This window comes from Typopeltis vanoorti, chromosome 17, assembly GCF_054136105.1.
Source record: "Typopeltis vanoorti isolate ZY-2024b chromosome 17, IOZ_Tvanoo_1.0, whole genome shotgun sequence".
In the NCBI taxonomy this organism is placed as follows: domain Eukaryota; kingdom Metazoa; phylum Arthropoda; class Arachnida; order Uropygi; family Thelyphonidae; genus Typopeltis; species Typopeltis vanoorti.
Window position 1 is genome coordinate 51,105,957 of NC_143565.1, and position 13,275 is coordinate 51,119,231.

Below are 13,275 nucleotides of genomic sequence, written 5' to 3' on the forward strand. Positions count from 1 at the left end.
TACAGATCTTTGTTATATTCCCATGCTTTCTCGACTATTTGTCGTAAAGTGAAGATCTGATCCTGACAGCCTCTATTTGGCCTGAATCCAGCTTGTTCTTCACCAAGCTTTTCTTCCACAATTCTTCTCAACCGTTTCTCAAGTATACTTGCATAGATCTTGCCAGGAACACTCAGTAAGGAAATACCTCTGTAATTCTCACATTCAGTTTTATTTCCCTTTTTATATATGGGTACTATGAGAGCTATACTCCAATCATCGGGAATTCGTCCCTCTGTCCAGGCTTTCTGAACTATGCAGTGCAGCCACTGTAAGACTCTTATACCACCATACTTCAGCATTTCTGGTCGAATATCATCTACTCCTGCTGCCTTTCCACATTTCAAGCCTTTGATGGCTTTTTCTACTTCAAGTATGGATATGTATTCCTGACTGCATGCCTGGTCAGTGTTTTTTATCACTGTGCTGTCATCACTGCTTGTTTCATTTAGCAGTTTTTCAAAGTAATTACTCCATACTTCAAGGATATCTTTTTCTCCTGTTTTCATTTCACCTTTATCATCTCTAATTCCTTTTACAGCACTCTTTCCTCCATTCCTAAGCTTCTTCAACAACCTCCAGAATATTTTGCCACCTTCTTGATATTTATTTTCTATATTCTTGCCAAAGTCCTCCCATGACTTTTGTTTAGCTAGTTTTACACACTGTTTAGCTTTCTTACATTTGTCTCTGTATTCTGTAAGAGTAAAAGCTGACTTATTTGCCAGGAACTTTTGATATGCTTTCTTCTTTTCCTTCACTGCCTCTTTAACTTCCTGTGTCCACCAGCGAGTTCTGATTTTTTTATCCTTGCACACAACCTCACCACATGCCTCTCTGGCAGAATCAATCAATGTTTCCTTCAGAGTTTGCCACTGAATCTCCAAGGTTTGATTCCTGTTCTCAAACTCTTTCATTTTCTTTTCAATAATATTTCTGTATTTTAGTCTACAGTTCACATCTGAGAGCTGCTCAACTTTTATTCGCTTTAAAACTTTCTTACATGTTATTCTTTTCAATATGAAATTCAATTTTATCCTGCTCAAGACTAAATAGTGATCACTTCCAATTTCAAATCCTCTGTACACTCTGGTGTCCTGCACCAGGGAGAAAACATCACTATCAACAATAACATAGTCAATGAGACTTTTCTTATTCCTTGCCTCTTCTCTCCATGTGAATTTGTACACATTTTTATGTTGGAACATGGTGTTAGTAATAACCAGTCCATGTCCCGAGCAGAAATCCAACAGATATTTGCCATTATTATTAGCTTTGCTCTTTTCTCCAAATTTTCCCAAAATATTTTTGTATGTCTCACAATCATTTCCTACTCTACTATTTAGATCCCCAACAAGGACCAACTTTTCCTTTTTCATTGTGTCAGTTGCTTTTTCTAAAGCCTCAAAAAATTCCTCCACTTCTACCTTAGTAGAACCTTCTGTGTGACCATAGGCACAAATAAGTCTCATTGTCCAGTTCCCAATTCTCATATTTGCCCACATTACTCTACTTGAGACTGACTGTCATTCAAGAAGATTAGCCTCTTTCATATAATATTAATTTATACTCAAAGTTCTTTACATGGCATTACAATTCTACTAAAAGGAGGTAATTCTATTTCTTCTGCTCCAATACAAGTTTTTTCTCTCACCTGATTTTTCTAACTTGTTAAATCCTGAATGAATTATTTCTTTAATGAAGTTCTTCATTCAGGATGTAACAACAGGATGTGATAGTACTACATGAAAAATTTACATCATTACTAACTTCCTATCTTCAATTTTCCTCCAAATCAGTCTGTTACTTGTCAAGACTCCAACATTATTAGATCTTGTATTTCTATCTTCTAAGACACTTTGTACCGTATCAACCCACCTATATTTTGGTCTTCCTCTGGGTCGTTTTCCTGCCAACCTGGCAGAGAACAATTGTTTTGCTAATCTTTCCTCGCCCATTCTATTTAAGTGACCATACCACCTGATAATTGCTCTGCTAACTCATTCCTGAATGCTGATAATGTCAGGTTCTTACCTAATATCCTAGTTTTTAATATGATATTGCCATTGATGCCATCTGTTCACGCCTCTAATCTTTCTCAGGACTCTCATATCTGCGGTCTCTAGTCTTTGGTCAAGTGTTTTACTTCTGACCCAGCTCTCAGATAATGTACAACCTTCTCTCGCACCAGATTTAACATTAAACCATCTTCCTGTACTTCTTCAGTTCTAACTGTCGACTTACAACTCAAATACAGACTAAGTATTGTTTGATATAATGCCCCATTAACACCATATAACTGTAGCGTATTGATTAGCTTCTCTCTTGGCACCTTGTCATATGCCTTTTCGAGATCAACAAAACTTAAATTCAGATCTTTGTTATATTCCCATGCTTTCTCAACTATTTGTCGTAAAGTGAAGATCTGATCCTGACAGCCTCTATTTGGTCTGAATCCAGCTTGTTCTTCACCGAGCTTTTCTTCCACAATTCTTCTCAACCATTTCTCAAGTATACTTGCATAGATCTTGCCAGTACACTCAATAGGGAAATAACTCTAATTCTCACGTTCAGTTTTATTTCCCTTTTTATACATTGGTACTATGAGAGCTCTACTCAAATCATTCGGAATACGTCTCTCTGTCCAGGCTTTCTGAACTATGCAGTGCAGCCACTGTAAGACTCTTATACCACCTACTTCAGCATTTCTGGTTGAATATCATCTACTCCTGCTGCCTTTCCACATTTCAGTCCTTTGATGGCCTTTTCTTCTTCAAGTATGGATATGTATTCCTAACTGTATGCCTGTTGAGTGTTTTACCACTGTGCTATCACTGCTTGTTTCATTCAGCAAATTTTCAAAGTAATTACTTCATACTTCAAAGATATCTTTTTCTCCCGTTTTCATTTCACCTTTATCATCTCTAACTCCTTTTACTGCACTCTTTCCTCCATTCCTAAGTTTCTTCAACAACCTCCAGAATATTTTGCCACCTTCTTGATATTTATTTTCTATGTTCTTGCCAAAGTCCTCCCATGACTTTTGTTTAGCTAGTTTTACACAGTGTTTCACTTTCTTACATTTGTCTCTGTATTCTCTAAGAGCAAAAGCTAACTTATTTGCCAGGAACTTTTGATATGCTTTCTTCTTTTCCTTCACTGCCTCTTTAACTTCCTGTGTCCATCATGGAGTTCTGATTTTTCTATCCTTGCAGACAACCTCACCACATGCCTCTCTGGCAGAATCAATCAGGGTTTTCTTCAAGGCTTGCCACTGAATCTTCAAGGTTTGGTTCCTGTTCTCAAACTCTTTCATTTTTTCTTCAATAATCTTTGTGTATTTTAGTCTATACTTCACATCTGAGAGCTGCTCAACTTTTATTAGCTTTAAAACTCTCTTACATGTTATTCTTTTCAATATAAAATTCAATTTTATCCTGCTCAAGACGAAAATAGCGATCACTTCCAATTTTAAATCCTCTGTGCACTCCGGTGTCCTGCACAAGGGAGAAGACATCTCTATCAACAATGACATAGTCATTGAGACTTTTCTTATTCCTTGCTTCTTCTCTCCATGTGAATTTCTGCACATTTTTATGTTGGAACATGGTGTTAGTAATAACCTGAGCAGAAACCCAACAGGTATTTGCCATTATTATTAGCTTTGTTCTTTTCTCCAAATTTTCCCAAAATATTTTTGTGTGTCTGACAATCATTTCCTACTCTGCTATTTAGATCCCCAACAAGGACCAACTTTTCCTTTTTCATTGTGTCAGTTGCTTTTTCTAAAGCATCAAAAAATTCCTCCACTTCTACCTTAGTAGAACCTTCTGTGGAACAACAAAGGACAAATAAGTCTCATTGTCCAGTTCCCCATTCTCATATTTGCCCACATCACTCTACTGGAGACGGATTGCCATTCAGGAAGATTAGCCTCGTATTTTATGTTAAATACTATTCTAAGGCTACTCCTTCTTTTCCTTGATTGATTGTAATTTCCTGAATATAACATTTTGTATTTATTGCTCAGAAAGATCACCAGTTTTTGTCTTTTTTGTTTCAGTCACCCCTATTATGTCGATCTGGTACTTATTTAATTCCTCAGCAATCTCCATTTCTTTTCCATTCAGGCTTCTTATGTTGATAGTACCGATCTTTAACTCTGGTGATATTGAGTTGGGGGTGTGTTTTCAGATTTGTTCCAGTAGCTGACTTTTCGTTGTTCGCCCTGGTTTCCTGGCAAAAACAATGGGGGCCTTGTTTAACCGGGCGACTCCCCAGCCGGCATGAAATTTTGTCATGTTGTACCATCATTTTCTATATTGGTTTAGGCCAATAAGAATACAATTTGGTTGGCTATATCCCAAATTGCCAGCCATCCTTGTTCGTTCTGTATCCAGGTAGATGCCTAACAATGTGCACCACAAAATGGTGAGGATTGGACATTAAGTCAGAAGCCCTTTTTGGTTCTCCGCATTCCTTTAAAGGTAATGTGGAGGTCTCCTCTTAGTTATACAGCTTTGACCCTTGAGCACCCCTTATATATATATATATATATATATATATATATATCACAGGTGGTGAGGTATATGGAGTTTGTTGAAGAAGCTTAGAAATGGAGGAAAAAGTGCTGTAAAAGGAGTTAGAGATGATAAAGGTGACATGAAAACAGGAGAAAAAGATATCCTTGAGGTATGGAGTAATTACTTTGATAAATTGCTAAATGCAACAAGCAGTGATAGCACCGTGGTAAAAAACACTCAATAGGCATACAATCAGGAATACATATCCATACTTGAAGTAGAAAGGGCCATCAAAGGCTTGAAATGTGGAAAGCCAGCAGGAGTAGATGATATTCAACCAGAATTGCTGAGGTACGGTGGTATAAAAGTCTTACAGTGGCTGCCCTGCATATTTCAGAAGGCCTGGACAGAGGGACGAATTCCTGATGATTGGAGTAGAGCTCTAATAGTACCCATATATAAAAAGGGAAATAAAACTGAATGTGAGAATTACAGAGGTATTTCCCTACTGAGTGTTTCGAGCAAGATTTATGCCTGGATAAATTGGTGAAGAAATAGCTGCGATCAGTCCAAATAGAGGCTGTCAGGATCAGATCTTCACTTTACAACAAATAGTGGAGAAATCATGGGAATATAACAAAGATCTGTATTTAAGTTTTGTCGATCTGGAAAAGGCATACGACAAGGTGCCAAGAGAGAAGCTATTCAACACACTACAGTTATATGGTGTCAATGGGGCATTATATCAATCTATACTTAGTCTTTATTTTTGTTGCAAGTCAGCAGTTAGAATTGAAGGAAGTACAAGTAAGTGGATGGTTTAATTTTAAATCTGGTGTGACAACAATGTATATTATCTCCTCTGTTGTTCATTATCTATATGGATCACATTATGAAGGAAAGTGGCATTAAACATGATATCAGAATTGGAGATGTTAATGTCAACTCTTTGCTTTATGCAGACGATGTTATACTTCTAAATAAATCCGCTACAAGTTTGCAAGATTCCCTGACTAAATTGAATAACTGTTGTAATAGATATGGTATGAAGTTCAACAATGAAAAGACAAAGACAATGAAAATAGGTAGAATCATTGAAAATATCAACTGTATTTTGAATGCGGAAACTGTGGAACAAGTAAAACATTTCAGCCACTTAGGCACGATTTTTAGTGACGATGTTAAATTAAATATGGAAATAGACAACAGAATCAACAAAGCTGGTATTGTATTAAGTCAATTGAATAAATTCATATGGAATGAGAGAGAAATTAGTCGGAACACTAAATTAGCTGTATACAAGACAGTGTTCAAACCAGTTTTAACTTATGGATCTGAGAGCTGGTTCAGAAGTAAAACACTTTACCAAAGACTAGAGACCGCAGATATGAGAGTCCTGAGAAAGATTAGAGGCGTGAACAGTTGGCATCAATGGCAATATCATATTAAAAATGAGGATATTAGGAAAGAACTTGACATTGTAAGCATCCAGGAATGAGTTAGCAGAGCTAATCTCAAGTCGTATGGTCACTTGAACAGAATGGGCGAGGAAATTGTAGCAAAACAATTGTTCTCTGCCAGGTTGGCAGGAAAACGACCCAGAGGAAGACCAAGATATAGGTGGATTGATACGGTACAAAGTGCCTTAGACGATAGAAATATAAGATATGATAATGATGCTGGAGTCTTTACAAGTAACAAACTGATTTGGAGGTAAATGTTACATGAAGTACTATCATAACCTGTACACCCCCTTGTGGGTACATGTCAGGAATTTAATGATGATGATGATATATCTCTCATGCCCACATACTTTCACTCTCCCCATGCATTTGCAGTAAACTATCACAACACACACACACACACACACACACACACACACACACACACACACACACACACACACACACACACACACACACACACACCAAAAAAAAACTAGCATCCCTTATCTGTTCTAAAGTCCAACTGCAATACCAACATTTGCCAGGTGCTTTACTATAGCCATGGAGAGGCAGATTATCCATCAGAATCTCTGAATACAAAGATTGTAATCGGTACTACTGCTATGGATGTTAAGACTTACAGAATGTGTGTTAAATGCCTTCTACTGAAGGCATTGGAAAAGACTGCCTTCTCAAATGCTGGTATGAAAGTGTGAAAAACAGTTCTGACACACATAAAATTATCTCAAATTATCGGAAACACTTATTCTCAGACCACCTAACAGCCAAGAATTCCCAGTCACTCTTTCCTTGTTTCTTTACACATTTGTTTGTTATTCATATAGTGCCTATGTGCATGTATCTTTGCATGCATATTTTTCCTTCATGTCAATTTGACTTTGGTGAAATACAGGAAATAATAGTCATCTACATTGTCATAATAAATAATAGTCACCTACTAAATAAAGGAAATAATAGTCACCTATATTGTCATCTTGTTACTAAAATTACATTTATGAACTCCTCTGGCTGGATGACATTTAATAAACCTTTGTTTTTATGTGGTTCAACCAGATAATTTTTATTGGCAAAGTTTAGCAAAATAATTAAAGCTTATATTAAATTCTTCAGTGGCTGGATGGAAATTAATGAAATTTGATATTTAGTATATTTTAAAATTTGGACTCAATTTCAGTTTTGTTTTAGTGGCAAAATTAGGCAAAGTGTCTGGTACAGTTATAATGGTAATGAATGTGGCACTTGAAAGAAAATAATTTACAAGGCCTCTCTGATCATATTCTTCTTTGTTATACATGCATGCACACTGAATTTTGTATTTTCTCCATCACTTTTCAGTAGTAAATTTCTGATCTTTGAAATCTTTTTTTATCCATATGCAATTTACGTTTAATATTATTTAACATACTTTTTTATTTAAGGCTTCATGGAATAACAGTCAGAATCACTCAGTGCTAAGTAATGTATCATTTAATGGATCTCTGCAATCGCCTTATAGTAGTATTTCACAAGATGGTGGCTTATACAATGAATCAGATTCATCTCTTTTATCCCAGAGTCCAAGAACTAATGACAAAAAGCAAGTATTACTTAGGCCAAAGAGTCTCATTGAAAGAGCAAGATTAAATGTTGCGTAAGTCTTATTTTTTATTATTTTTTTTTCATCCTCCATTTTGATTGATTCAGAATGATATATAACTTATTGTCTATTAAATTTTCATTCTATGTAGATATGACTATATATTCTGAAGTTCAATTACTTTGTAATTGAGCTTGAACAGAATTTCCATTTGGCAAAGAAAGGAGCATTGAAACAGGAAATGTTTTGCAAATTTTAAGTCTGTAAAATGTCTATATAGCATTTAAGATCATTGCTATGTAGATATTTTAGTGAGTTTTATAAAATGCATTCATTTTACTTTGAACATTTTATGTTGTGCCATTCTCCTTTGATTTTAAGTAAACCTATCTTCTCACCAGATGCTAATACTCACTGAAAGGATAGTATATAAGACCTGAATGGAATTTTTGAAGAGCAATTAATAGCATTTTACTAATTCTGAAACTGAAGATAAGTTATGTACTAACAGCTATATGTTACTGAATTGTCAGAAAAGGTTGGGTAATTAAAAAGTAGAAATGTGGTCTTTCATTCATAATTATTTAATTTGAATTCCACATCCTATATTGTCTGGCTGAAGAGGGAAAAGAAGACTTATCTTAAGATAATTGTGCCTCCTTAGCACAGTTGGAAGAAGATGGATGCTACACATTGGTTGCAATTACAACCCCACCAACTCACAAATTAGAAAACTTCACAGGCTCCTTAAGAAAGTCACTTCTTGGCCTGTAGAAGTTACCAACAGATTAAAACCGTTTAACTCTATACCCCCCCCCCCCGTATTTACGGACTCCCAAAAATACATAAAGAAAATGTGCCATTACGTCCCATAGTGGATGGCATTGATTCCCCCACATACAAATTAGCTAAACATTTGGCCAAAGAGCTCACACACTATACTGGCAACACACCATCACACATAAAAAACTCAGCCCACTTCAAAGCCAGCATAGAAAACCTTACACTCCAACATACTGACATAATGGTCAGCTTCGACGTCTCCTCCTTATTCACAAATGTCCCACTCAAGGAAACTTTAGAGCTAATCCAAGCTAAATTTTCTCCCGATATCTCAGCCCTATTTCAGTTCACAATGAACTCAGGCTATTTCGTTTGGCTGGGAAAATTCTACAAACAAATAGAGGGGACAGCCATGGGCTCACCACTCTCCCCACCCTTGGCCAATTTCTTTATGGAGACCTTTGAGGAAAAAGCCTTAGCCTCTGCCCCACAAAAACCAACCATATGGCTTCGCTACGTTGATGATGTGTTCGCTATTTGGCCACATGGCTCTGAAACACTCCTCTCCTTCCTTACACACTTAAACAACCAACACGCCAGAATCAAGTTCACACTGGAAAAAGAGGAAAACAACTGCCTCCCTTTCCTAGACACACTAGTCACCCGCCAGCCTGATGGAACTTTGGTTTTCTCAGTTTACAGATACATCCACTAACAATCCCCTCCCCCCTCACAACAATATGGAGTGGTAAAAACACTATACAACAGGGCTAAACTAATCTGTTCTAATGACATAGCCCTTAACACTGAACTAAATCACATCCTCAACACTTTCTCAGCCAATGGCTACCCCCCCCCCCCAAAAAAAAATCCAAAAAATATTAAAACCTACAAACCACAGCCCCCCTCCACAAAAAAGATTACTCTAAATCCATCACCATTCCCTACATCCGAGGCACCTCAGAAAAAATTACCAAAATTCTAAAAAAACATAACCTCACCTCCTGTTACAGGCCTTACAGAAAATTGGCATCCCTTATCCGCTCTACCAAAGACCAACCACTTCCCCTAGACCTACCTGGTGTATACCAGGTCCCTTGCAGTTGTAAACTGTCGTACTTTGGCCAAACAGGCAGGACAGCGAATATCAGAATTTCTGAACACAAGGACTACATCCGGTTTTACAAGTATAGCCATTCTGGTCTTGCAGACCATGCTCTGAATACTCGCCACAGATTACGGTGGAAGAAAGCTACAGTAATACACCGGAGCAAATATAAATTAGAAAGATTATTTATGGAATCAGCCTCTGCCCTAAGAAACTCTCCAAACCTCAACAAATTTGGTTGTATGCGACTGCCCCAAATTTGGGAGGCATACATCAGCAGACCTTCAGCCCAACGGCCAAGAACGCCTACTTAGCCTACCAGAGGGCACCATCAGGACTTCTAGGAGAACGATAGCTTCATATCTTCATTCTCAGTTACTGTATTGTTAGTGCCTGTGTGCAACTGCCTTTTTGTAAGTTCCTTTTGAAAATGGCAATATGACATTGCCGAAATATTGGAAATATTTATTAAAGTATAATTTAATTTATATTCGGATCTACGTTGTTTCAATTCCCTAAGTGATTTAGAAGAAAAAAAAAATAATTATAAGATATAAAATATCTTATAATTATTGTTAAATAATAATTATAAGATATTTTATTTGGGCAGTAGTGATCAGGGAAAGGAAGGAGTATTCTGTGGTCCCATAAAAGATTCCGTTACTGAATAAGTAGAAGAGTTAAATCATTAGAGAAGGCAACTGACATAAAGAGAAAAACTGTTGGCAATGTTTGTGTCTGAGATGTAAATATCAGACTAAGAAATGAAAACCAGGACATATAGAAATGTTTTAAGATTTGGAGAAAAGGACAAGCTAATTAAAATGGTGAGTGCCTGCTGAATTTTGGTTCAGGAAATGGGCTAGTCATTGCAAACACTTTGTTCCAATACAAAGATGTGCATAAATTCATATGGAGAGAACACTCATTAAATGAGTTATTGCTGTGCTCTTGTTGATAATGATTCAAGATAGAAAGAAGATAGAAAGAGGATAGATATAAAGATTTGAAATAAAACTAAATGATCACCATTTAGTTTTAAGCAGAATAGAAAATATCATATTGTAAAGAAGACTGTCTACAAAAGTGTTAAAAAATCTCGTATAGAAAAAAAAAATAGAAATATTTTTTCTATGTTGATTTTACATGGGCAATTAAATTTACATAAAATACTTGTAATTAAAATAATGTATAGCTCACTTTACTGTATTAAATCTGGTATCAAATTGTTAGAATATTTGAATAAGAACCACTAGAATTGTAAAAAAAATTAAGTTCAGAGAGGATTAGGCAAATAGACCTAAGGCTAGCGACAATTACAAAGGTCACCGGATTATGAGTTTTCTTGCCAAAACCCAACGATAGCATGGGTGATGAAAAAAAAAACCTCCAGTAAATCTGGGGGATTTAATTTGAAGAAGGGCCAAGGTTGGGAGAGTGATATAAAAGGCAGAGATTGAGGGGCCAAAGGGCTCTCGTTTCAAAGTTTTATTCATGTGCCAAGTCTTTTCCGAGGATGGGGAGAGTCTCATTTCGCAAGCAGCAGTTCTGACGAAGATGAGAAGTTCGATAGCAGCAGAGACAGTCCTTTCAAGATGTCCTACCATATGATTCTTCGATGATCTATGTGTGTGCTGAATTATCGCTCCCACAACCTAGTGCCTGATCGGAAAATTTGCTGAGAAGAGGAGGAGTGTGCCCGTAAGCTTTTAGGATCTAGGACTGCGTAATAAACTGGCAAGATTGTAAGTAAAATGTTTTATATAACATCCTAGATTGTGAACTTTGAACAACGAATGTTGGTTCTGTTATCTATTAGTGTAGAAAGTACTAGAGAAGTCTTTAAAGCCATAATTCTGTTTGAATGTGAATAGTAGTATATAGAGTTCTAAAGATTTGCTAATGTTGTGTAATGTAAAATCGAATGTGGTTTAAGTTTTCCCTTTTTCTGTTTATAATGTGAGTGAAGTTAAAGTGTGTTAAATTCTATCTGAGTGTCTGAAAAATTATGTGTATTTATATTATCTTTGTCTTAAAGCTTGAGCGAAAATGCTTAAATGATCATGTGGAGAATTAGACATGTGATTTGTGCTCGTGTTGGCTTAATTAGAACCAGACACGTGATATGTGCTTGTTGAATTTTGTAAATAATTTGTCTTAGTATGAACAAACATGTTTGTTTTGTTAATAGCTTGCCTGATCTTGTTTTGCCAATGCACTGCCTCATAAAAATATCGAACCTGTGTGACCAAAGAATAGTGATAGCCACGACTGAAAAAAAATAATAGTTGCTTGAGATAGTTAATTTAAGAGTTATTTCTCTTAGCTTAATATTTCTCTTGTTTGTATGGGAAGGAATAAAAATTCTTTTACGCGATCCTTAATAGCGCAGTCGGGAAAAAAAAAATTAAGGAGCAATACAAGTGAAATACAGCAAATTAGATTGGGGAATTGGTTCCAGCGAGAAGCTTTTCCTAAGTCTACACTTTGAGCACGTGAAATAGCATACTTACGAACTTGAGAAGGGGGGAGTAAAAAAAAAGGTAATATACTAAAGGATTAAGAATAATAGCGAGAATTGTGAGTGAATTAGAAATTGAAGTCTTTAGACAATTTGAACTAGTTCAAGCAACTACAAAAATTAACTACGATATTACGATGTAAGAAAAATTTTACAAATTGCCCAGTAGTAACACATTAAATATAAATAAATAATATCAAAAATAGATATTTACAGTGTTAAAAAAAATCAAAGTCAAGCAGCTTTCAGTGGTAAAATATACTCAAATATACAAATATTGCTCAATAAAAAAATTATCTTCAAAAACCAAGCCTTGGAGATATAGAAACAAAATCTATGAACATTGATGGATTTAATCTGGAAGTTTTGTGCAAGATAGAAAAATTCACTATGACCATAAAAAAAAGAAAATCATATCAAAAGTACCTGGGAAATATTAGTCAGCAAATGGTGTCCTGAGAGAATATTGAGAAAAATGTAAGAAAGCTAAGTTATGCGTAAAATTAGCTAAACAAAAGCCATGAGAAGACTAGAGGCAATTGAAAAAGTTTTAAAAGAGAGGAAGAAGTAGTAAACATGTAATTCGAGATGATTTTTGAAGTAATTACTTTTTGAGAATATTAAATGAAACAAGCAATGACAGAACAGTGCAGAAACCATTCAAGATGGATGCATTAGGATTTGCATATCTGTAATCGAGGCAGAAATATCTATTAGAAACCTAAATCAGGGAAACATAGATTATATTTGACTGTAGATGCTCAAATATTGGTTCAAGGATACATTGTGGTTGGTCGGTGAATTTAGTGCTCATGTGAGATTGGTCATTATCGTCTGTTTTATTGTATTTTTCCCATAGAAAATTAGTATTTTATAGTATATTAGTGTAGATTTTAGTGTTTTTATTATGTATTTAGCATTTTATAACATATTTTTATTAAGATATTTCAATAATAAGTCATCATCAATTTCCTGAGATGTACCCTCAAGGGGTGTATAGGATATGATAGTACTACATGAAAAACTTACATCATTACTAACTTCCTACTTTCCTCCAAATCAATCTGTTACCTGTCAAGACTCCAAAATTATCAGACCTTATATTTCTATCTTCTAAGGCACTTTTTACTGTATCAATATCTTGGTCTTCCACACCTATATCTTGGTCTTCCACAGGGCCTTTTTCCTGCCAACCTGCCAGAGATCACTTGTTTTGGTAATCTTTCCTTGCTCATTTTCTTTAAGTGACCATACCATCT

General features: G+C 35.7%; 1 protein-coding gene across 1 annotated transcript in view; it reads left to right on the top strand.

The window, feature by feature from the left end:
• LOC150097385 (unc-112-related protein-like) overlaps nt 1–13,275 on the top strand; it is a 242,219-nt gene that overhangs the window by 99,830 nt on the left and 129,114 nt on the right. The window contains exon 5 of the mRNA XM_090407312.1: nt 7,447–7,658. Coding sequence (XP_090263438.1) covers nt 7,447–7,658 — 212 coding nt within the window. The remainder of the gene's footprint in view (nt 1–7,446; nt 7,659–13,275) is intronic.